Here is a 23,762-nt window from a genome sequence, read left to right as displayed (position 1 = left end):
ATTCTACTGAAAAGTATGCCGCCGACTGACGACGGGAATGAAGACCACAGAAACAAGTGTTTCGGCCATAATATATAAATGTGAGTGACTCCATTTATATTTTACATTAGCTCTAACCAACGATATCGAGCACTCTCGTACCTACAAGTACCCACCAACACTCATATATATATATATATATATATATATATATATATATATATATATATATATATATATAATCATTAAAATCAGAATGAGGTTGTGCTATTTTTTTCACGCATTTTTTCTCTTTATTTTTTTTTTTATTATTATTATTTTTTTTTTTTTTTTTTTGCCTTTTCTATCAAAATATTATTGGCACTTTTTTCTGGAGTGGGGAGTGGGGGAGGGGAAATGCTTATTTAAATGTGGAGGATGGTGACTTTGAACGATATTATGAGAAATAATAGAGAGGATAGGAAAGCAGTCGAGTCTTGTGGAAGACAATTTATTGTTGTGTTAGTATTGGTAGTATTAGTAGTAGTAGTAGTAGTAGTAGTAGTAGTAGTATTAGTAGTGGTAGTGGTAGTGGTAGTGGTAGTGGTAGTAGTAGTAGTAGTAGTAGTAGAATAAGTTGTTGTTGTTGTTGTTGTTGTTGTTGTTGTTGTTGTTGTTGTTGTTGTTGTTGTTGCTGTTGTAGTAGTAGTAGTAGTAGTAGTAGTAGTAGTAGTAGTAGTAGTAGTAGTAGTAGTAGTTGTTGTTGTTGTTGTTGTTTTTGTTGTTGTTGTTGTTGTTGTTTTTGTTGTACTAGTAGTAGTAGTAGTAGTAGTAGTAGTAGTAGCTGTTGTTGTTGTTGTTGACGTAGAAGAAGTGTAGTAGTAGTAGTAGTAGTAGTAGTAGTAGTTAGTAATAGTAGTGGTAGTAGTAGTAGTAGTAGTTAGTAATAGTAGTAGTAGTAGTGGTGGTAGTGGTGGTGGTTGTTGTGGTGGAAGTAGTAGTCCTATAGAAGTTGAAGATGGTAATGATGAAGATGATGATGATGATGAAGATGATGATGATGATGATGATGATGATGATGACGACGACAACGATGATGATGATGATGATGATGATGATGACGACGATGATGATGAAGGCTTGATATTTAACATGCATTCCATAAACACCTCCGAGTCCACCACTGGGTGGCCCACGCTTTTGCACATTTCCATGACAAGCATTCATAATGGCAACCTTTTGGAAATCTTGGAGTGTCAATATCGCTGACATTACTCACAACACTATATTTTTGTTATACACTGTAGATTTCACAACTTTGAAATGAAAATAGATATTTGTGATAATAATAATAAAAATATTATATACTTTATTCATCCCAAAAAATGGAAATTCGTTTACAGACATGGCATGCATAAAAATGTATAAACACACAGTTGAGATTCTATGGCGACAATGTATACATATATTTATATATATATATATATATGCAAATGCACAAAAATGTAAAAAATATACAACCAAGAACCAATAGCAACACTTTGTATATTACTTTGATAAATTGAGATAGGCCATACCTCTGGCCTTTTGTCCGAACTTGTGTGTGTGTGTATTTTAAAAAATAGTATTTAATTTAAATTACAGTTGTGCGTTAAAAATTCGAACACCATGTGGCAAAAATGAATTAAGGAAAGTGTTGTCTGTTTTTATAGATTTAAGGCGACGGCTCCTCATGGAGAACTTAATATATTTGTGATCTTGACATGTCTGTCAAATAAATACAGGTAGATAATAATAGTAGGATGATTGGAAATGTTAATGATTATTTTGTACATGATCGACATCATGATGCGGTGAAATTATTTTTTATAAATGATTATAGATATAATTTCCACCAAAATAGAGAGCATTTTTTTGGTATTATAAGTCATGACCATCGCGCTTTTAAAATGTGACAGTGATCAGTATTGAAAAGCAAAATTAGAAAAAGGAATTTTTTTAGTGGTGGGGTGTTTTTTTGTTTTTTTTTTTTTTTTTTTTTTTTTTTGTTAATTTGTTTGATTTGGGGGATTTGTTTTCGTTTTGTTTTGTTTTTTCTTGTTTTGTTTTTTTTTTTTTTTGTTATTTTTAAAGGTTTTGTTTTCTTTTGTTTTGTTTTGTTTTTTGTTTTGAGTTGTTTTTTTTTTGTTTTTTTGTTTTGATTGTTGTAAACTTTTTAGCGTGATAAGGCGGCTGGTTCGTTTTAGCGGATGTTTTTAGTAAGATAATTTTATTTCGTTTTTGACATACCGTAAAGTACGATAGGAATTTAATATCTGCTTTTCAAAGACGCCATTACGCAATGTCTGAGAGACGACATTTTATTATATTATATTCTTTATGCGAGGTCGCATGTCCTCAAAACTGCCGTACTCTGGAAAAACCCATATTTTAAAATTTGGCCAGAAAACGCGTCCTTCAAATATCGATCGATTTAAATGACCCTCATCTTTGCAAAAACTCTCAAACTAAATTTTTAAAATTCTCAAACCTGGGGTGAAGTCCCAGCATTGAGAGGTTTTTTTTGTCCAGATGAAGGTCATTTAAATTGATCGATATTTGAAGGACGAGTTTTTTGGCCAAATTAAAAAATATGGGTTTTTTTTAAAGAGTACTGCATAATATAATAATAATATACCACCTCCACGTTTCAACTGACATTTGCAAAGTTGACGACGCGTCATAACACGATACTATTACACGAGTTATTCCCCTTGTTATTTAACTCTTATTCCACGGGGTTCGACTTTGCCCTAACTATTTGTACATCTTAACGTGTTTACCTATCCGCACTAAAAGCAAAGCTTCGGTACAAACCAATTAACTGTCATACTCTGGAAAAACACGTATTTAAAACTTTGGCCAGAAAATTCATCCTTCAAATATCGATTGATTTAAATTCTTAGCAACAAAAAGTAAATAACTCTCAGATCTGGAACTTCGCGGAGTCTTTCTACCATTCTTCTTCTTCTTCTTCTTCTTCTTCTTCTTCTTCCTCTTCTTCTTCCTCTTCTTCTTCCTCCTCTTCTTCTTCCTCTTCTTCTTCCTCTTCTTCTTCTTCTTCCTCTTCCTCTTCCTCTTCCTCTTCTTCCTCTTCTTCTTCTTCTTCTTTTTCTTCTTCTTCTTCTTTTTCTTCTTCTTCTTCTTCTTCGTCTTGTGGAAACCTCCAATATTGTCGAGGATCACTCCACAGTGTGTAGGGTTTTACATTGTAATCTTGTTAAAACTCTGCACATAGTACTAATAAAAAAACACATAGATTAAGAAGTCACCTTGTGAACTCTAGCAATCGCATGAAGGCCAGTTCTGAGAATGTTTGGCAGGGTGAGTCATTTAAATCGATCGATATTTGAAGGACGAGTTTTCTGGCCAAATTTGTAAATACTCATTTTTTTTTTTCAAGATAAGAGTACGGCAGTAGACTGATGAAATCCCCAGTCGTGGAAACCGGTACCGGAATCGGAATCGGAATCACATCGCTGTAACCAACCACTCTCTTAAAATGGATATATGAAAAGTTCTAGCCAGCATGAAGAATAAAATACCGATTTTCTTTATTTAGAACCAAGACTGCCGGAGTTGCCGGGCGGCGTGACATCAGACTACTGTATCCAATTGGAATCACATCGCTGTAACCAACCACTCTCTTAAAATTGGACGCTGTTTAAAGCGTTAAATTGACATTCATATAATTCGTGACAAAATATCTATCTAATTATCATCCATTGAGATGTTTTGGATTTGAAGGATTTATAATGATTCTAACAACGTTGTGGATTGCAATTTTCTGTGATGATAATTAACATTTTACTAGTCTAGTCGTAAATATCATGACTATTTATTTAACCTATAATACCAGTAGATTTGAAATGAATATTTCTTTATCAAATGTCATCAGACAAATCAAATCGATATTATGTCTGGATTTTATTTTTTAACTTGAGTTGTATATATAGTGCCATATCCACTGAACGTGCTCAAAAGCGCTTTACAAGGGGCCCCTGATCAACAGCAACACGTAACATCTAGAACAAGACATGACGCCTGTTAGGCGAAATTGCAATTTATTTTCTTCGGACAGAGACAAACGCTGTTAACGGCCAGGTACACCTGGGTACGGTGAGAGAATGTCCAAGGACTCAACCATGCGCCGAGCGAAGCTCGAACTCAGGACCTTCCGATCCAAAAGCGAGTGTCAGACCACAAGAGTATACCGCCGCACAGGTTAAACGGGATGCCAGTACTGACCCACTCTAAAAAAAATAACAACACATTTTAACATTTTGGCCAAAAAACTCGTCCTTCAAAAATCGATCGATTAACCTGTCCTTACCACCCATAGAAAAATCGTCACATTTGTTACGAAGCAGCCAACATTTTTTTCATTCTGATTTCTTTTGTACACCATAATATTTGATCAAAAATGCTTGCTATAGTTAAAGTATTTTAACACGGTATTGAAAAGCTCGTTTAGCAGACAAAAAAAAAAATTAGCAAGAACTAACAGATTGTGTGTTTGAGTGAAAGAAATCTATTTTTGTATAGGTTGGATTTGATGTTTGATGTTTGATGGAATATACAGTAGTTAAATAAATGTCTAGAAAAATTAATCTACCACCTAAGAGTGAAGAAGCCATAGAGACACACCACCACTACTAACCCAAAAAGCCACACATTTGAAGGGTTGTTTCTATTCTAAAACGACTCCATTCTTTCGCACGTTGGTTCAATCTGAGACTAAATTGATAATATCGAGACATGAAACTTACCAGCTCCATCATGCCTATGCAATGTCAAGTCGGTAAACATAACGTTTGAGAATTGGTTTGGTATGCGTAGCCTTCAACGCTTGTAGTCTCTTAAAGAGAATTTAATGAGACTTAATCACCAAATTGAAGTTAGAAGCTGCAAAAATCTATGCCGAATTTATGTTATATTACAAATAAACATATTTAGCGAGAGGGTGTTTACCGACTTGACACAGCCTGACCCAGATACGCATCATCTGATATTAAAACTCTTTTGATACTCTCGAAGTTTTTTGTCTCTGTATGTCAGTCTCGGGTTCAATCATTATTAATACAATACACATCGTGCACTTTTTTTTCTTTCCACATGAACATTTTGGTAGCACTTTGTTTGAAATAATAATCTTTGTTTTTCATCACCGCGGGTTTTCTATTTTAAGGTTAATCTTTTGTGTACTAGTTTAATAATCAAATAACTGTAACTTGTTATGATCTGATGGTTGTTATGGAATCACTCTCAAACCAACATACGACAAGGTTTGTTTGTTTTTTTAAATTACGCCTTTCGCAACGGCATCATAAGATACCGTCGCCTATGCATTCCAAGAAGGAATATAGATAATCCATCAAACAGGATGTCTGATCTCAACAAGAATCACCGAATGTTGTCCAATTGAGCAAATTGGGGGTTGATAATCTTGCCGAAGGGAAAAAAATCGAAAGTACCCGAAGCGGGGCTTGAACCCGATACCTTCCAGATCATAGTGCCTTAATGCCTTAACCACTCGGCCACTTCGCCCCCTGTTTAAACAGTTAGAAACAAGCCCAAAATACACACTATGACAATATAATATCTGGACATTTTTTTTAATGACTTACAGTAAGTTAAATTATTTGATCGTATTTTGTCCAACTTGATTTTACTTTACCCATATCATAATATAGAATAAGATGTAACGTGAATCCGCTCACTGTTATTGGCCAGTTTAATAGATGTTAAACACTTGGTCATTTATATAGCACAATATCCACCAACAGTTCCCACAGCTTTTTACAGGCGTGTCTAGCCAACAGCAACACAGAACGTGTTGGACGAGACATGACGACTGTAAGGGGATAGATATTACAATTAATTTATTTTCAACAGACACGACACTATTTACAGCTAGGTAGGTACTCATTTTACACCAGAATACGGTGAGAGAATGTGAGTAAAGAGCATTTTCCAAGGACTCAACTTTGCGCAGCTCGGAGCGGGACTAGAACCGGGGATCTGTCTACTTGTCCGAAATTGAGTATGATGTTCTTCAAGACGGCAAAGTCGCACATTCTATTGAGCCATAATGTTATTCCTAGCGAGACTTGTATAATCGTTAACAACCTTGGCGGGCGAGGCAGTGTATTGACCTTTGTACAGACAGATTCTATTTATTGTCTGACAACAAGAACAACGACAACTAATTCAATGAATAATTTAAGTTGCGCAGATGGATAGATTGATATTGATCGATAAATGGATGGATGGATGGATGGACGTAGATAGAATCAAATGGCAATAGTTATCAACATTTATATTAAACCCTGATAACTTCGTTCTAAATGAGGTTGGTTGTATAAAGAGGTCACATAATTTATAAGTCACATGGTCCGGATTGTGAACATCTGGTATAGCAGTACTGGAATGGAAACGCTCAACCAAGAAACGCGAACTAACGTTAATCCCTATATATATGACAAGGGGGCGGGGGGCTCAGTTGGTAGAGCACTCGCTTTACAATCAAAGGGACCATATTGATCCCGGGTGCGGTTAAGATATTTTTTTCAGACCCCCTGTCCACCCAGCAGTGGATGGGTAGCTGAGTCTGTTAGATTTGGCGGAAAGTAGTTTGCCTATATATATATATATATATATATATATATATATATATATATATATATATATATATATATATATATACGTTGACACAAACCAATATATATTGAGATATCTAGACTTAGAATTTTATAACTGGACTCGATATTTCAATGGAGTCTTGTGAAGCGCATTGAACATGGTAAACGCATGGAAACGCTCTATAATAATTTCCATATTATGTTTTCAATTAAAATAAAAACGAAATTACTGTAAAAAAAAGAATTATATAGGATGGTTTCATTCTCATTTTTTTAATTTGAGACATTTTCCACAAGCTTGAGAGGGGGGAAATATTTTATTCTCACTCTTCAAACTATGAATAAATTGAGCTTTTATATAGTGCAATTTCCACTAAACGTGCTAAAAGGGCTCTACAAAGGGTCCCTGACAAACACCAACACGTAACATATAGAATGAGACATGATGCCTGTTGGGCGACATTAAAACTTTTCCGACAGAAACAACGCTTTTAGCGTCCGGTACTCGTTTTACACCCGAGTACGGCGACAGAATGTGAATAAAGAGTCTTTTCCAAGGACGCTCGAACTCTGGACTTTCCGAAGCGAGTGTCATACCACAAGACCACATAGCCGCAATACCAAACGATTTAGATTCGTGTATAGTTGAGAGTAAGACATTTTAAAAGATTTTAACGATAACAATTGTCGCTGTTGCCTTGTTGATACTAACATTAGAGTGAAAATGGAGATGATTCGTATAGAAACGAAACAGACAATGGACGTTTCGGGTACAAACCCTTCGTCAGCACAACAATCCACAAATTAACGTGGAAAGCAAATAAAATAAAATGCAAGTATTGGAATTTTATTTTATTTTAGTTTTCCACTTTAATTTGTGTATTGCTATGCTGACGAAGGTTTGTACCCGAAACGTCCATTGTCTGTTTCGTTCCTTTACGAAGCCTCTCCATTTTCACTCTTTCGTTAGTATTTTCACGATGTTAACTCAATATTATAATATTTCTCTCTATCTATCTCTTTATTTCTCTCCCTTTAGCGTCTTTCTGTCATCTTCTTATTAGCTTAATCCGAAAGAATGTTGAGTTCCCTTTGTGATATATATATATATATATATATATATATATATATATATATATATATATATATATATAATATTGATATATATTCGTGTTTGCGCATTACTTGTTTTACAGTCCACAGCTTCTAGCAGCCTTGCATTCACAAATATTTAATTTTATCAAAGTTGACAAATTTTATCAAACTAATTCCCTCCTTCTATCTACCTTGATGCTCACGATTCAAAACTAACCAGGCCCTATACAGCTACCGTTTGGGTGGATATGTCAATAGCTCGTTCTCCTTAGAAGATGAGGATTCGGAGGATATTTCCCACAGGGATAAAGGCAACAGCGTTTCGGGTCCGATCCCCAAACCCCGGGGTCGAAAGGTGACGCACCATCCAAACATTTTACCACCCCACCCACCTACCTACCTACCACCCTCAAAACTCAACACAGAATTTTCACCGGGGTGCTGGATGCTATCGCTATGAATTAAAAAAAAAAATAATGGCAGAAATTCCATATTATTCAGGCGCGACACCAAGGACAATTGCAGATGGCAGGTTTACTACTACGAAATATTTGTAAAATTACGAAAGTTTGGTTCCAATTTCAATACTTAATGAGTTTCTCTAAGTCATTAAACCGTATTGAAAATGAAAGTTGATGCCAGATTATACAATGTCAGGATTTTGTAATGTTGTTTAACTCACTCAATCCTTGAGACTTTTGCTACTTGTCAAAATTGGAGAGAAAAAAATGTATTGAAAATGGGCATGTACATAGATAGTTTTATTCAATTATCATTAACATGTCAAAACTAAAAACATTAGCTTTGATACTAGAATGCCTATAATTTGTCCCATAAAAATGTAATAAATAGGCATGGGGTAAAAGTAGCTCGGGTAAACTACGGATATAGTCGATGTTAGGGTTGAGTGAGTTAATCCTTGTTAGGGGAAATTGTTGTCCTATAAATTTAAACAAAAAACTAGAGCTGTCCAAATTATGAGCCAATAAAATGGAAAGAAAGATAAAGTGAGTAAATGTGACTCGTATAATATAAAGGAACAACACAAGTCAAACGACGTTTCGGCCTTTGACCTTTTTCAAGTAAACACGAAATACTTGAAAAAGGCCAAATGCCGAAACGTCGTTTGTTTTGTGTTTTTCCTTTATAATATATGAGTCACATTTACTCACTGTTTCTTTCTCTCCATCTATAAAGTTAATTATAGCGACTGCTATTTTTATTTCCTAAAACTACGATTATTTTTTTTTTCATTTTCAAGTTGGCAGGTCTGCAAATGTTAGTAAATATACGGAGATGCTCGCCTGAAGTTTGAAATTAAACTTTTATTTATCCTAAGAAAGAATCCAGACTGAAGGATTAACATTAAACAGATAAATTTCAATCTACAATTAAGGTCTTTGTTTTGATAGGATTGGAACCCCCGGGACTCTAAGGCACTGCTGATAACTAACCAAAACCACAACTTTCGTTAGACAGGACATTTTTAAACCATGAAGTAAATGTATGAAAACTCGTCATTTTAGTGGCTTGATAGAAGTCAATGTGTTTCTTTTTTTTATTTTTTTTTTTTTTGGATATACATAAATCACAGTCAAAGTGAGCATCTACTGATAGTCATTGAAGTGGCGCCTGCATAATATGGAATTTCTCCCAAAATAAATCCCATTTATGACCCACAAGCCTCAATCAAAACAGTATTATGTCGAAATTGATACCACGCGTTTAGGTAACTTTCTCACCTGTTCTAATTATTTGTTTGTTTGTTTGTTTTTTGTTGAGGGGTGATGGGTTGTGTTTATTCTGGATGGGAGTTGTTTTATTCTTTTTTTTTTTTGTTGGTTTGTTTAAGAAAGAGAATACATTCTTAAGAAGCTAAACAGTAAAATTTCACAAATTCGATCAATTTAACATTAAAATCACATTTGGTCATCTGTTCGACGCCGACATAGTACGGAATTGACACTGTGGGTTACAAATGTTTTTGGTCAGATTATGGCAAATCCCCCCCCCCCCACCCCATCAATTTTCCCAATTTCGAAATGTAAATTTTAGAGGGTATGGAATTACTTAGGCAATGTGTGATCTATTGGTTTCAGAACACTGTTGATGTCCTGGGGCAAACTTGATGTGAAATTGAAATACAGTTCACTTTTCTTTCTTGACATTTTTAAACATTTATTTATTTATCAATTAAAACCACATATATATATATATATATATATATATATATATATATATATATATATATATATATATATATATGTAAAATCTGATTCTATAGTTTAACATAAACAAAAACAATTGTTCTCTATCAACTCTATGGTTATCTATACGCCTAAACGGTAAACGCCATAATGACGATTTCGCCTAAATGAGCTCTATGTCCTTGAAACAGAATGAACATAAAGGAAGTTTTGTTTTCCCAGACGCCTCGTTATGAAACCAGTATTATTCATATATTCTTGTATTTACGATTTGAAACCATTTGATTTATGGTGATGGGTTTATTATTTTTATTTTCTTTTTCTTCTTCAAAACATTTGAGCAAACCCCGTGATTGCTTTACCCCCCCCCCCCCCCCCCCACCCAACCACCTTATTTTTTATACACTGGGTCGAGTTTGAAATCTTGGATTGACTTTTGTTTTATTTTGGTTTTCAGGTTATTTTGGGTGTTTGGCATTAACAATGAAAAATATGTTTGAATTTATACTTTGTACTGTATCACCATCTTCAATTTCAGATACGCACTATTTTCACAACATCGTTTATTGATTGCATTTTGTTTCAATTATATTCTTTAAAAATATTCTTGCGGGTGGTTGGATGGGAGCATCACCCTTGAATCACATACCTATGATGTTCGCATGGGTGTACGATCCGATAGTGATGTCGTTTCTTCTTCTCTTTACTAGCCTATCCTGCTTCTTTGGTTTGTGATTGTATTTTTGACAGGGATATTTTTTTTCCTGTAAATCCTCTGCCTGTTTGTTCTTGGTTATTTATAATTTAGCTTATGATATCTTTAGGTTATGATTTTGATTGACATTTGTACCATTTTTGTTAGATTGCTTGTTTTTTTGTTTCAGCGGTCTCTCATATAACCTCAATTGTGTTGGAAGAGACCTAAAGCAACAAACAAACAAACAAACAAAAATATTCTTAATGGTATTTTGTTGATAGGATATTGATGGTATGTTGAAGATACATACAATGATGATCGCAAATGTTATTGGCAGAGGCTAAAAATATTGATACATTTAACCTTACAAGCTGAAATTATCAATATTTAATTTAGCGCCGACTACTGAATACAGTACCGAATATTTGAACTATACCGAATATATGGACTATGCCGAATATTAGAACCAGCACTGAATCCTATAACAAATACCGACCATTTGAACGTACCAAATTCAATACCTAATTTAATTAGTACCAAATACTGGAACTTGGTCCATTCTGTGAACTCTGGAAAAGCGCCTGTTGTTTATATTTTGACAAAAACAATATATTAACTTTATATCTTGATAGATTAAGAGTATAGATATATAATATATATATATATATATATATATATATATATATATATATATATATATATATATATAATATATATATAATAATATATATATATAATATATATAATAATATATATATATATATATATATATATATATATATATAATATATATATAATATATATAATATATATATATATAATATAATATATATATATATATATATATATATATATATATATAAATATATATATATATATATAATATATTATAAACTTATAGACTAATGAGTGTCTTGTAAAACTTTGAATTATTGAATTTCGTTATCCATGACTCTCTATCTATCTGTCTATACAAAACTTAGATATATATTATGTATTAACAAACCATTTTCACACTTCTTTTATATACCCTCGTTTCTTTTGTTTTCTGTCTCTGTTTCTTTACCCGTCTCCCCTTTCCTCTCTCTCTCTCTCTCTCTCTCTCTCTCTCTCTCTCTCTCTCTCTCTCTCTTTCTTTCTCTCTCTGCGTCTCTCTGAGAACCATCGTCAATCTCTACTTGCGCAACTTCTTTCCATCTATGTTATCATTTTTCTTCTACCACCTTAATTAATAATATAGGCCACTTCGTTTACGTACCAATTGTTTATACTATATCCTTAAATCTTCATACCTTTAATGTACTAATGCTCTCTGTTATCAAGTATATTTACTTATACCTATATCTCTTGTAGAATTTTTTATAGTATCAACTGCTGACGAAGTTCGGTCAATTATCATTTATACCTTTCATGTTTTTGATTTTTTTAATATCAATGCTGGAGGTGGGGGATATTTATATTTATTTTTTGGGGGGTTTTTTTGGGGGGGGGGGGGGGGGGGGACTATTGTAATTATACTCATTTTCGACGCGTCTAAAAAGATGTTTATACAACCTTGAAAAAGTTAACGCGAAATATTTTGGACCAGGCATAAAATTCTGAAAAGGTGTGTATGAATCAGTTTCAGACGAGGCAGAGATAGAAATTCAAAAGATATTATCCTCAAAATAACCGACATGTCTTGACAGTTGAAGTATTGCTTATCTGGAATGATTTATTTTCGTGTTTTTTTTTTCATTTTTATCCGCACTGTTTTAAACACATCTTTCCAGACATTTTCACAATCATCAATGTGTTAACATTTGTTAATTTTCTTTCAATGTCTTTTAGAGTCTAGAGCTTCATGACTTGCCAAGCTTGTCCGAGTTAAGCGCTAGCAAGAGCGACAACTCGCTCATCGTCATAACAGCCAATCAAATTGCAGCATCGCTATCTATGCTCAACGAGGTGACCTACTTAATCAATGCAACTCTCGTGTGGCTCGTGATGTAAACGTTGTCTCGTGAAACTTGGATTCTCATTGGTCGCTATTTCTGTCCTTCAATTCCATGGAATATCTTGACCTCATTGCACTCTATTTGTATTGTTGAATTGTTGATATTGTTCCAGCCTTTTTTACAATTGATTTGGAATATCATTTTGAATTATATTTATGATAGGGCGGTGAGACTGTTGATGAAGACACTGGCATTAGAAATCGGCCAGATCCATTTTTATTGTTTTATTGAAATCACCAAATGATATCCTGTGACCAATTTTTCAGGGGGAGCTCTTTTTTGTCCAAAAAATTACACAATTGATTTAAACAATGTAACAAATCTTTTCATCTCTACATCGAATGCATCAGCATATATTTTTTAAGTAACACTGATACTTTGGGCATGAGAAAATTGTGATTATGACAATTTTATATAAAAAAGACTTTTAGCCATTCGGATCCCAACGCCGTTAAGTTCTGTTAGGAATTCCAAACTCTATTCACCAAAATGCTTGGTCTTATATCAGGGTTTTGCAAGACAAAAAACTTTTGAAAACAAACAAACAAAAACTAGTGGTCTTAACGGCACGTTTATAATATTGCGAAAAGTCTTAAACAAGCTCTCTTCTCCTTTTTTTTCTCTCATATTTGTTGTTACTGCACAGAAGAAGACATCCCTCTCTCCTCACTTTTTCTGTTGTAAGCTGTTTATTCTTCCAGATTTTGGACATCAGCAGGAGTCATGACATGGTTTAGAGATATCCTCTATTTATTGATTCTTATTGACTTCATGACATCTACGGCAGATGGTTTTGTAATTCTACAAAGTCTATATCCAGTTATATGAATGTACACGTTTTATCATTGGATTGATGTCAACAAATACGTTCGTTTTTTGTTGGTTTTTTTTATTGTTATTGACCAGCTTCCAGTAGCATACTTTTTGAAACAACGTATTGTCACGTTGAAGATATAAGTTTTCTTTTTTTTTGTCACGATTCACACAAAAGAAGAACAGTATTAAATCATTTTGAAATGTTGCGGAAAATTTTATTTTCCATGGTTTTTTGCAACTTTTCAAAACGATTTAATGTTGATGTCATATGGTTCAAAGGCTAACCTTGACACAACCTCAACTATGTGTTTTTAAATTTTGTTTTGAATCTTAAAAATTTTGATTTACAAATATTATCTTAATATTATGTTATATGACAAATAAAGCAAATCTGTTGATATTATAGGTCAGATGATTCGACTATATTTTAATCTCTTGCATGATATCGCTCTTTCTGTGTCATACAGCTTGTGTCTGAACACCGTTTGTAACGTTGCTCATGCTTGCACAGAAAGTGTTTTCCCAATAGGTATTTTCCCAATACAAGATGCTCGTCTACCATTATTTTCTCTTTTGAATGCTGCCTATTGGCGCAATGATACATCGAAAAGCGCGGCCATCATAAGAAAGGAGAGAAACAATTTATCGCAATGACACAACTTTTTGCCCCACAACTAACTTTGACTTAAAGTGGAATTGCTGATCTTCAGTTTTGCACGCAAAAGGACTCCTGTGAATATCTACATGTTGTATAAATCTATTGTTTTCCCCATTCAAAAATCACATCCCTTATATATGTCATTTCAATCCTCTTAGGAATTTAAACTATTTAAAGCAAAGTCGGATGTCTCATCTTCCACGACTCCGGTTTTAAACTTCTTCTCTTAACAATCGCAGGAGAATGTGTTATCATTCACCGGTCTCATAAAAGACTCCAACAGTGAGCTCAAACCTGTCTTCAGTAGTGTTGCTTTAAATCGGGTCATGTGACGATATTATTTCCTGTATACAGAATGCTTTATGACATAAAAATGCCATGCCATTATGAAAACTACAATTTAGATATTTCATCAGGAGTTTAGAGCCTGAATCGAAGATGTGACGTCCTATTAAAGTTTTACAAGGCATATTGATTCATTGAGATATAAAGTAAATGCTTTTTGGCCGAAATGGTCTAAATTCATTTTTAAACAAAATATATTTTTAGTCATGGCATAATTTTTTCATGACATGATTTAATCTGCATAAAGAAATCAATGTCATCAAATGACCCAATTCAGAGCGATTCTTTTCCCCGGGGCCACTCTTGAGCTATCTTACTGAAGTATTCGATGAGGCCGGTCATTGATAACTTTATATCGTTTTTTTTTTTAATTTAGAACCGGAAGCCAATAAAAAGTGACTTCACGCTTATTGTCTCCAATTTTTGTGGGTCATTTTAACTCACAACTAAAATCATAAAAGGGCTTTTGTCAGGGTTCAGGCGTACTGTGCTCAAGCCATTCCATGTCAGAGATACATTTGGTGATCAGAAACGTCCATTTTCTTCTATATTTAATATCAGCCCATGGAATAGTATTTATAAATATTTAATTTGTATGCCTCTTTGCTGGGTCATTTTATCTTTGTCAAAATTAATATCTACCAATATAGACTGCCCTCGAAGAGAAATCTAACCTGGTTTATACCCCGACTTTGAGGTGGTGAAAAGATGATAATAAAGATAGCAGTAACAGTAATAATGATAAAATATTGATGAGATGTGTCAGTAGGCCATAGATAATTCATCAACTTCCAAGGTTGCATTTGCCTTCTTCCCTAGCACACACACCAAAAAATCGGCCTCACGCATCCACCGTTACCACCTTTTTCTTTGTTCTTTTTTTTTTTTAAATATTTTGCTGATTTTATTTATGGTAACGGGTAGTAGCATAATCAATAATTTCATTACGAAATTGGTTTGAAATTGCTTCACGATTTTTTTTAATGGCACCAAATGTTATAATCTATACGGGAATTATAAAGAAATGGGAGAGTTATAATCATCAAAACTACGTAATATATAATATAATAACCAAAAGCAAAATCTGAACTTCTTTTCTTGTCTATTTTGATGATATGTGAGGATGACCTTTTTAGATCCCTGGTATCCAATTTAAAACATGTTTCATTTATATGATTTCTGATGTCATATTACATATTGTGAAAAGTTGGAAGCATGAAAACCACACTGAATCTATGATATATATGAACATAAGCACAATATGTTTTGATACTTAATCTTATCATTAATAAATCCATTTATAGGTATATATCAAAGCACATTTGCTATATTTTTGCATGTTTTTGGGCTTTGGTATTTCTTGTGTATCTCGCACAATGTCCTTATTATTTCATGGGTTTTGGTACTATTGTTATTGTAATTATTTTCATTATTAATTATTGTTATTATTATAATCATTTATATTATTATCATCATCATCATCATCATCATCATCATCATCAACATTATTATTATTATTACTACTACTACTACTACTACTACTACTACTACTACTACTACTACTACTACTGCTATAATCATTACAAATTATAACCACTTTAACTGTTACTACTATATCAATCTCATCATCATTATAGGTATTAATAATGATATTTTATCATTACGTCTAACTATTTACAGCTATCATCTTCTATGTCTTGTTTTTTTTTAATATCGTCTCATTTTCTTTCAAAAATAGGTGAATTCATGAAATCATTGATGATGATAATGACGATGACGACAATGACTATGAAGATAATCATGATGATGCTGATGATGTTGATGATGATGTTGATGATGATGTTGATGATGACGGTGATGATGGCGGTGATGATGGCGGTGATGATGGCGGTGATGATGATGATGATGATGATGATGATGATGATGATGATGATGATGATGATGATGCATCTTGCCTTCATTAACATGGATTCAAACTATTTCTAACAATTTTGATTTCTATTTCTTACCACAGCCTGGACAAGACTTTTCCAGAGGACTTCGTCCTGAGCACGCAGGAAATCTCAATGCACGAGATTTAGTCAGGAGCGGCACGCACTCGCCGTCTTTACCTACCACTCCAATGTCTCCACGATCTCCAATTGGAGGGCAGAGCCCCTTCGGCTCACCTCGTGCGTCGCCTGTGCCCGGGAGACGTTCAGTATCACCTCGTAGATTTGACGTTGGTTTTGCCGCTGCTGTGACGAATCTCTGTGAACAGGCCCACAATATTGCAGATCACGATAGGCACAAGAAATATGGTAAAGATTTTTTGGGGGTTACTCTCTCCTTACCAGCCATTTTCAGGATTTCCCCCAAAACATTACACTCAACAAATACAAAAATATATATTTTATCACTCAAACACAATAGCGATACACAATTTCTTTAGCAAACCATACTATACAAAACACTGTTCATTTTCTTTAAATTTTATAATGTACAAAAGAAATTTTAATAAGAAAAATGTTAGTTGTATCGTAACGAATGTGACGATATTCCTATAGTTGGTAAGGAGAGGGTTAATTTTTCTCAATATATCCAAGTTTCTGCCATGAACAGCCAATGTATATAAAGATAAACTAGTATCTTATTTATGGATTGGCAAGCAATTGTTATATATAGGAACTAGAATAAACTGCGATTTAATTAAAATACAAATTCTGTCTGCCATATCAAACAAACTAAAACTAGGTGACATATATTAGTAGAACTGCGAACTGTTGGCTCCAAATACAGAACTCCAACTATTGCATCCTTGACCCCATAAAAGTTTCCCCTTACAAGAAAGGTTTCTGACAGAGCACACAATAGATATTCAAGTTATACATACTGATTTTTTATTTTTTTATTTTCATTTTGAAAGAGAAAAATAAGATTTCTTGCAATATGAAGTAGGCACTTTTGATAACGTCGGTCATAAGTGTGACTACGTCCCAAAGGAATGAATGACACTTTTATTAAAAGAACGTTCTCCAAACATGAGACAGTCACTCTTGTCACGACACGCTCCTGTTTAGTTCTCTTTAAATTTTGGATTGATTTTTTATCATTTTGATTTTTTGTTTTTGTAGGGTTTTTTTTTATTTTTTTTTTTTGGGGGGGGGGTTGTTATTTATCTTTTGTTATATTTTTTACTATTAGAAGGTTTGTTTTGGTCTGTTTATTTTACTGAGTGTTATTTATTTTGTTTGTTTGTTTGTTTTTTTTTGGGGGGGTTGTTATTTTTTGGTTTTTGTTTTGTTTGTTATATGTTGGTTTTTTTACCATTTCTTGGGCGGAGAGGGGGGATTTTTTAAAGTTCCTTTTCCTTTATCTATATATATTTTTTGGGGGGAGGGGTTTGTTTTTTTAAATTTTGTTTTCTTTTATTCCCTAAACAATGATTTTAAATTTTGATTTGACCGCATTCGTTAATGGGTTCTAAAAGCAGAAGTAAAATAGCGGCCAAAGTCAATCACCAATAGTAGACATATGGGCCTAGTTTAACACTGTTGTAATGGACAATATTTTGCGACATGTTTTGAGAATTCCATTACAATAATGAGCCCATAAGGAAATGGGTTACCAGACCTGTAAATAAGTGTACGTCGCAAACGAAACGTCTCTTGAACGTCTCCTCTTACTGCCGGAAAATGCCTGCGTCTTGCCTTACTCGACTTATCCGTCTTGGTTCTTAGTTAAATGTTGAACTTTTATATAGAGCAATATCCACTAAACGTGCTCAATGCGATTTACAGTGGAATTAACCTTAACCGTGTCTTCGTCACTTTCCTGGGAATCTTCTTCCTCTTCCCCCTTCTCCTTCAACCCTCCCCGCCTCCTCTCCTCCCCTGGGTGGGGTCCTGACCTCCCATAGTGAGCAGGGAGGTAATTGCTGTGTCTTCTATACCCCTCTATCTGTTATCTGCTTTCTGTCTTTGTCTTGGAATGAGATTACGTGGTTTTGGCCTGGCCCTTGTCGGATACCCTGACTAAGAGGGAAAGTCAAATGTATAGTTAATTTTGGGAGACGATATATTTTCCTTTGTTAATCATCTCTCTGTTATGCACTATATTATGTTTTGTTATATATGATTTGTAAACATTTAAGTGTATTCCACTTAACAGGGACCTGTGCATGTGTCTGGATGAGACTTTTAGGTGATCTCAATCTAAATACTTTGATAGTGTGCTCTTGGAATCTACATCTGTTCCCTATTTGAACCAATTCCTCTTTGTCTTGCCTTTTCTTAGGTACTTTGATTGTAATTCTATAACTTTTTACTATCCCATTTTCTTCCATTTTACTGGTTCTGATATGACCTTAATGTGTTGCAAGTGCTGTAAAACCCTTAACAACAAACACAAAACAAACTAGTTACAGTAAATGAATCTTACCCGTTTCTTGGTCATCTGGATGAGACTTTTAGGTGATCTCAATCTAAATACTTTGATAGCGTGCTCTTAGAATCTACATCTGTTCCCTATTTGAACCAATTCCTCTTTGTCTTGCCTTTTCTTAGGTACTTTGAATGTAATTCTATAATTTTTTACTATCCCATTTTCTTCCATTTTTTTTGCTGGCTCTGATATGACCTTAATGTGTTGCAAGTGCTGTAAAACCCTTAACAACAAACACAAAACAAACTAGTTACAGTAAATGAATCTTACCCGTTTCTTGGTCACTCTCCTCACTTTCCTGGGTATGTTGTTCTTCCTCCTCCTCCTCATCCTCTTTCTCTTCTTCTTTCTCCTCCTCCTCTTCTTCTTCCTCCCCTCCCTTCTCATTCAACCCTCCCCGTCTCCTCTCGTCAAAGGCTCTTTAATCACATTCTCTCTCAGGTGTAAAATGAGTACCTGGCCATTAACAGCGTTGGCTCAGACCTCAAACTTGTAACATCGCCAAACAGGCGTCATGTCCCGTCCTACATGTTAATCGTTGCTGTTGGCTAGGGACCCTTTGTAAAGCGTTTTGAGCACGTTTAGTATATATTGCGCTATATAAATGCTCTTGCCCCCCCCCTCCCCTCAATTTTGTTTTCTTTTTTCCTGCAAACCACATCCAGCTCAGTCGAACTTTCTACAGACCAACTGCTCCATGTCTGCTTTGTACTCCCAACCTTTCTTTGCCTCAGCTGTCTCCACTGTAGCTATCTAACAACCAAAATAAAAGATGTTTTTCCTTTTCATTTTATTTTAGAAATTTGTTTTCGTTTATATCTATTTCTTTATTTTTTTATTATTTGTAGTTTATCATTTTGATTGAGAAATTCATGTTCAATTTTCTGTCCCCAGCTATGAAAAGCGAGGATAGCGTGTCGGCGTCATCGCCGACGTACAGAGGGCGTTCAAGGCATCGGTCACGACCACCTCTTCAGTCTCAGTCCCCGGTGCTAGGCTCGCCTCTGCCAAGCCCTGGGTATTCTCGCATCCGCTCTGGTCGGGACACCGGATTTTACCGGTCTACCAGTCTGGAGACCCGATCCAGGAGCCCATCTCCAAACGTAGCGCCATCACCGCCCCCTTACGCAAGTTGCAGGGATTTACAGGGGTCAAGGTCACCCTCTCCATCAGCGGCAAGTCCGCCGTCAATGCCTAGAAGGGGCGGTGCTAGAAAACTTCCCGCTGCTCCTCCCTCCTCGTCGTCATCTCCTGGAGTAGGAGGCATACCCCATCATCATCAGCAACACCCTTCTCATCATCATCATCATCATCCTCATCATCAACTTCAACAAGCATCCCATCATTATCCTCAACCCACACCGCTAGGCAGTAACAGCAACCAACAACCGCAATCATCCTCATCTTTATCGTCTGCATCGCCTGCTAAACCAGCCTCGTTGAATCTCGCTGAACCGAGATATCGCGAGAACCACGCCCACTCCCATCCCCATTCCCTATCCAAAGACGCCGCGCTTCCCGCCGCTAAGGCTGCTCTTTCACCCTCCGCTGGTGGAGGGGCTGCAAGCAGTGGCGGCGCAGGAAGAGGGGCAGGGGGAAATATAAACTTCCCTAGATTAAGTGCTTCGCCGACTCGTGTTCCAAAACTTAATATACCGGTGTCATCTTCCTCATCATCCGCAGCAGCAGCCGCAGCAGCATCCGCTGGAGCCTTCCCCTCACAAAATCCTCATCAGCAGCATCATCATGCCCCACCCCCCGGGAGATTAAGTCGCCCGGAGCCTTTTAGTCCTACAGAAAGAAATAACCTAAATAAAATGCCAGACAACCCCAGCCATCATCATCATCCGCAACAAAATCGGGCTAGTACTCTTCCAAACACACAAAGGACTAGAAGAAGTGATGGTAGTGGTAGTGGTGGTGGTGGAGGAGGTAGAGGTGGTGACGGTAGTTTAGAACATTCTAGAGATTCGAGATCGTTACCTAGAGTCTCACATCTTCCTGCTTCATCAACACGGTCGCCAGAAGTAGGGAGAAGAAGTCGTCATGATGACAGATTCATGGGAAGCGGAAGTGGCTCAGGGGCGGGTAGTCAAGGGGGAATGGGAGGGTCGTCCCCTCCCTCACAAAGAGGTGGTGCTGGTAGATCTAGAGGTGGAGTTTTACCAAATGGATTTAAACCGAGAGGTAGAGGTAAGCCTGAAAAATATGAAATGAGAAGTGACAGTAATGTTGCCTTGAAGGAGGATTCAGACGAGGATGACGACTGGTGTTAACGAAGGCGGATATTTATGATGCCATCAAAGCATGCACTATAGTAAATGATAACTAAATAATCAATTCAATTAAAACTTCTAGGTTATTTTATCTAATTCTATTATCTCCATTCGTATGTCAACATTTATTTATCTAATCAATTCATGATTGTAAATGCTTGGTTTGATCATTATTTTCGTTTTGTACAGACTTGTTTTGCCAGATAAATATTTTTTTTGATTAAGAAATGTGATTCTCATTATCTGGCAAGTTTTAAAAACAATATTCATATAATATTATTATAATCTAATAATCTACTTCTAATCAACTTTTAAATATACCATTTATTTTGCTTTTTTACTATCGATCTTCAACTATTCGTATTTTTTGCATTCTTTTCTTACTCTTAATGTGTCCATAATAATTTTGTTTGTTACAATTATTACAGTTTGTATACTTTATTTGTATATTAATATATTATCATGACTGTACATAATATATAATATGGATGTCAACACTTCGTAATCGCATTCAACTTCATAGCCTTTTTCAAACAAAAGGCTGATGATTATAGCTTGATATAGAAGTTCATAGAGGTCGCGATTTGTAATTGTTCCGTTGCTGTTTTCCTATTTACCAAGGAAATAGTCTAGAATACTTTGTGTAAATGCTAATTATCTGATAATTCGACTTTCAAGATCTGCTAAGATGTATTTTCTTCATTAAGAGAAACCTGCAATTTTTTTGTCATTTATTTAGTGACGTTAATTTCACTTTTGTGTAATTGTTTCACCCGACAAAATACCGATTAGTGGCGGTGGGTCACATTAAAAGAATGACAAGATAGAGAGAATAGGAATAGTTTTGTTAAATAATTTTTTTTTTAAATATGACTCAGTCGGTTTAGGATTTAGTGATTATTAAGCTAATTATTATCAATAATAATGAAGTGTTGTGAGATGAAAATAAATGAACCGAATTAAACTCTACACAAGAAAATTCCACACGCAAGAAAAGACTCGATTAAGGCAACTTCTATTTTTTCAGGGATAAGCTACAATTGGGGACCTATGTGATTTATCATTTAGAGTTTACATTTTTTTCAATTCTAAACTAGATTATCACTTGCAATATTTTTGTATCCGTCTTTCACAATCCTTTTGTCGTGAATCGACCAAGTGCATCATTTTCACTTTGCCCTCAACGGTAATGTTACTAGTATATGAGTTACCTTAAGTTGTACACACAAGTAAGAGATATACACACTTCCTAAGATAACTAAATGTTCAAATCTGAAACCTTAACATCTTTTTGCTCATTTGCATAACATGTGAGAAATTTAAATAGTAAAATACCCATTCTTGTTATTATATTTCGACATCTTGAGTATTGATAAGGAGCATTTCCGTGCTAAATATTCACTGCACGTCAGGACAAAATACTGTATCACCAAAAATAGGTTATGTAATGAGCATAGTTAGGATGTGAAGATTTCTGGAATTTTGTTTCCATTATCCAGCAGTTCTTTTTACCCGAGAACCTGTAAAGTGTGTTGTAAGCATTGAACAAAATAAATATGACCGCTTCCAAAAATATTAATAACAATTTCGGAACTTTTCGGGGTCCAAACTCTTCTTCATCCAACAAAAGAAACAACGATAACATTTCATTGTTTATCTTTTTGTATGAAAAAGGTTTTTGAGTTCAAAAGTTCCTTGTTAAGTATTTCATTGTTTTTTTTTAAGCCGCCGTAGTCATATTTGTCCAATATTTTATACTGTCATCGGCTTCTAGTATCTTAATATTCACTTTGGTTTAGGTATGGAATTCCAACTTCCTGCTCTTTATTTACTGTTAATTTTTGTTTGAGAAGAAGTTAGATCTCCAATTTTCTTTTTTACAAAAGTCAAATGGAATGGCAGCTTCTTGAGCTAACGAGGACAGATAATGTGATTGTTAATGAGCCTGAAAGAAGATTTAACTTTCGAGAATCAACATGAGAATCCTCCATTCCATTTAACTACCGTCATTTCTTTCTTCGAGCTTCAAGTAGCAACCTTTGTATAATACAGTAATCTTCTTTCTGTTCACGCACGATATAGAGTCTAGGAGCATTTTAGCGTTTTAACAAATTAACTAGTCTACCCTACTTTGGAAAAATCACGTATTTTAAAATTTGTCCTGAAAACTCGTCCTTCAAATATCGATTGATTTAAACAATCATTATTTGAAGGCTGAGTTATCTGGCTCAAATTTTCAATGCCAGTTTTTCCAAAGTACGACAGTTAAATTGTTAATGTCCAGACGTATATGTACACATTTTAACGTTAACATTACGAGTCCATGAATTTTACACATATTGGTTACTCTACACATTTTGCTTTCCGATACATACCTGCAAAACTCTATATAATATATTTTAATTCCGTATTTCAATGAGTATCCATTTTACAATGGGTGATGATAAGTTATATTATTTTTTAAAAACTATTTACGATCGTTGTATACATAGATTTGTGATATAAGATATAAACAAATTACGTATTGAAATTTTATTTATAACTTATTAAGGTGTAGTCAACGTAAACTCATAGCCTGTCATTGCCCTAAAATGACGTCACAATACAAGGC

At 34.8% G+C, this 23,762-nt stretch overlaps 1 protein-coding gene across 9 annotated transcripts in view; it reads left to right on the top strand.

Annotated features, from left to right (window-relative positions):
* LOC144979807 (voltage-dependent calcium channel type A subunit alpha-1-like) overlaps positions 1 to 23,029 on the top strand; it is a 591,855-nt gene extending 568,826 nt beyond the window's left edge. For all 9 annotated transcript variants that reach the window (XM_078926927.1, XM_078926926.1, XM_078926929.1 and 6 more), the window contains 2 exons: positions 16,468 to 16,753; positions 19,770 to 23,029. In XM_078926927.1, coding sequence (XP_078783053.1) covers positions 16,468 to 16,753; positions 19,770 to 21,151 — 1,668 coding nt within the window. In that variant the 3' untranslated portion in view covers positions 21,152 to 23,029. The remainder of the gene's footprint in view (positions 1 to 16,467; positions 16,754 to 19,769) is intronic.
* Positions 23,030 to 23,762: the final 733 nt, after the last annotated feature.

Source organism: Berghia stephanieae, chromosome 9, assembly GCF_034508935.2.
Source record: "Berghia stephanieae isolate SIO BIC M18660-M18661 chromosome 9, UCSD_Bste_1.3, whole genome shotgun sequence".
Classification (NCBI taxonomy): domain Eukaryota; kingdom Metazoa; phylum Mollusca; class Gastropoda; order Nudibranchia; family Aeolidiidae; genus Berghia; species Berghia stephanieae.
Note: the sequence above shows the minus strand (reverse complement) of the source record. Positions and strands in the feature narration are given on the sequence as shown.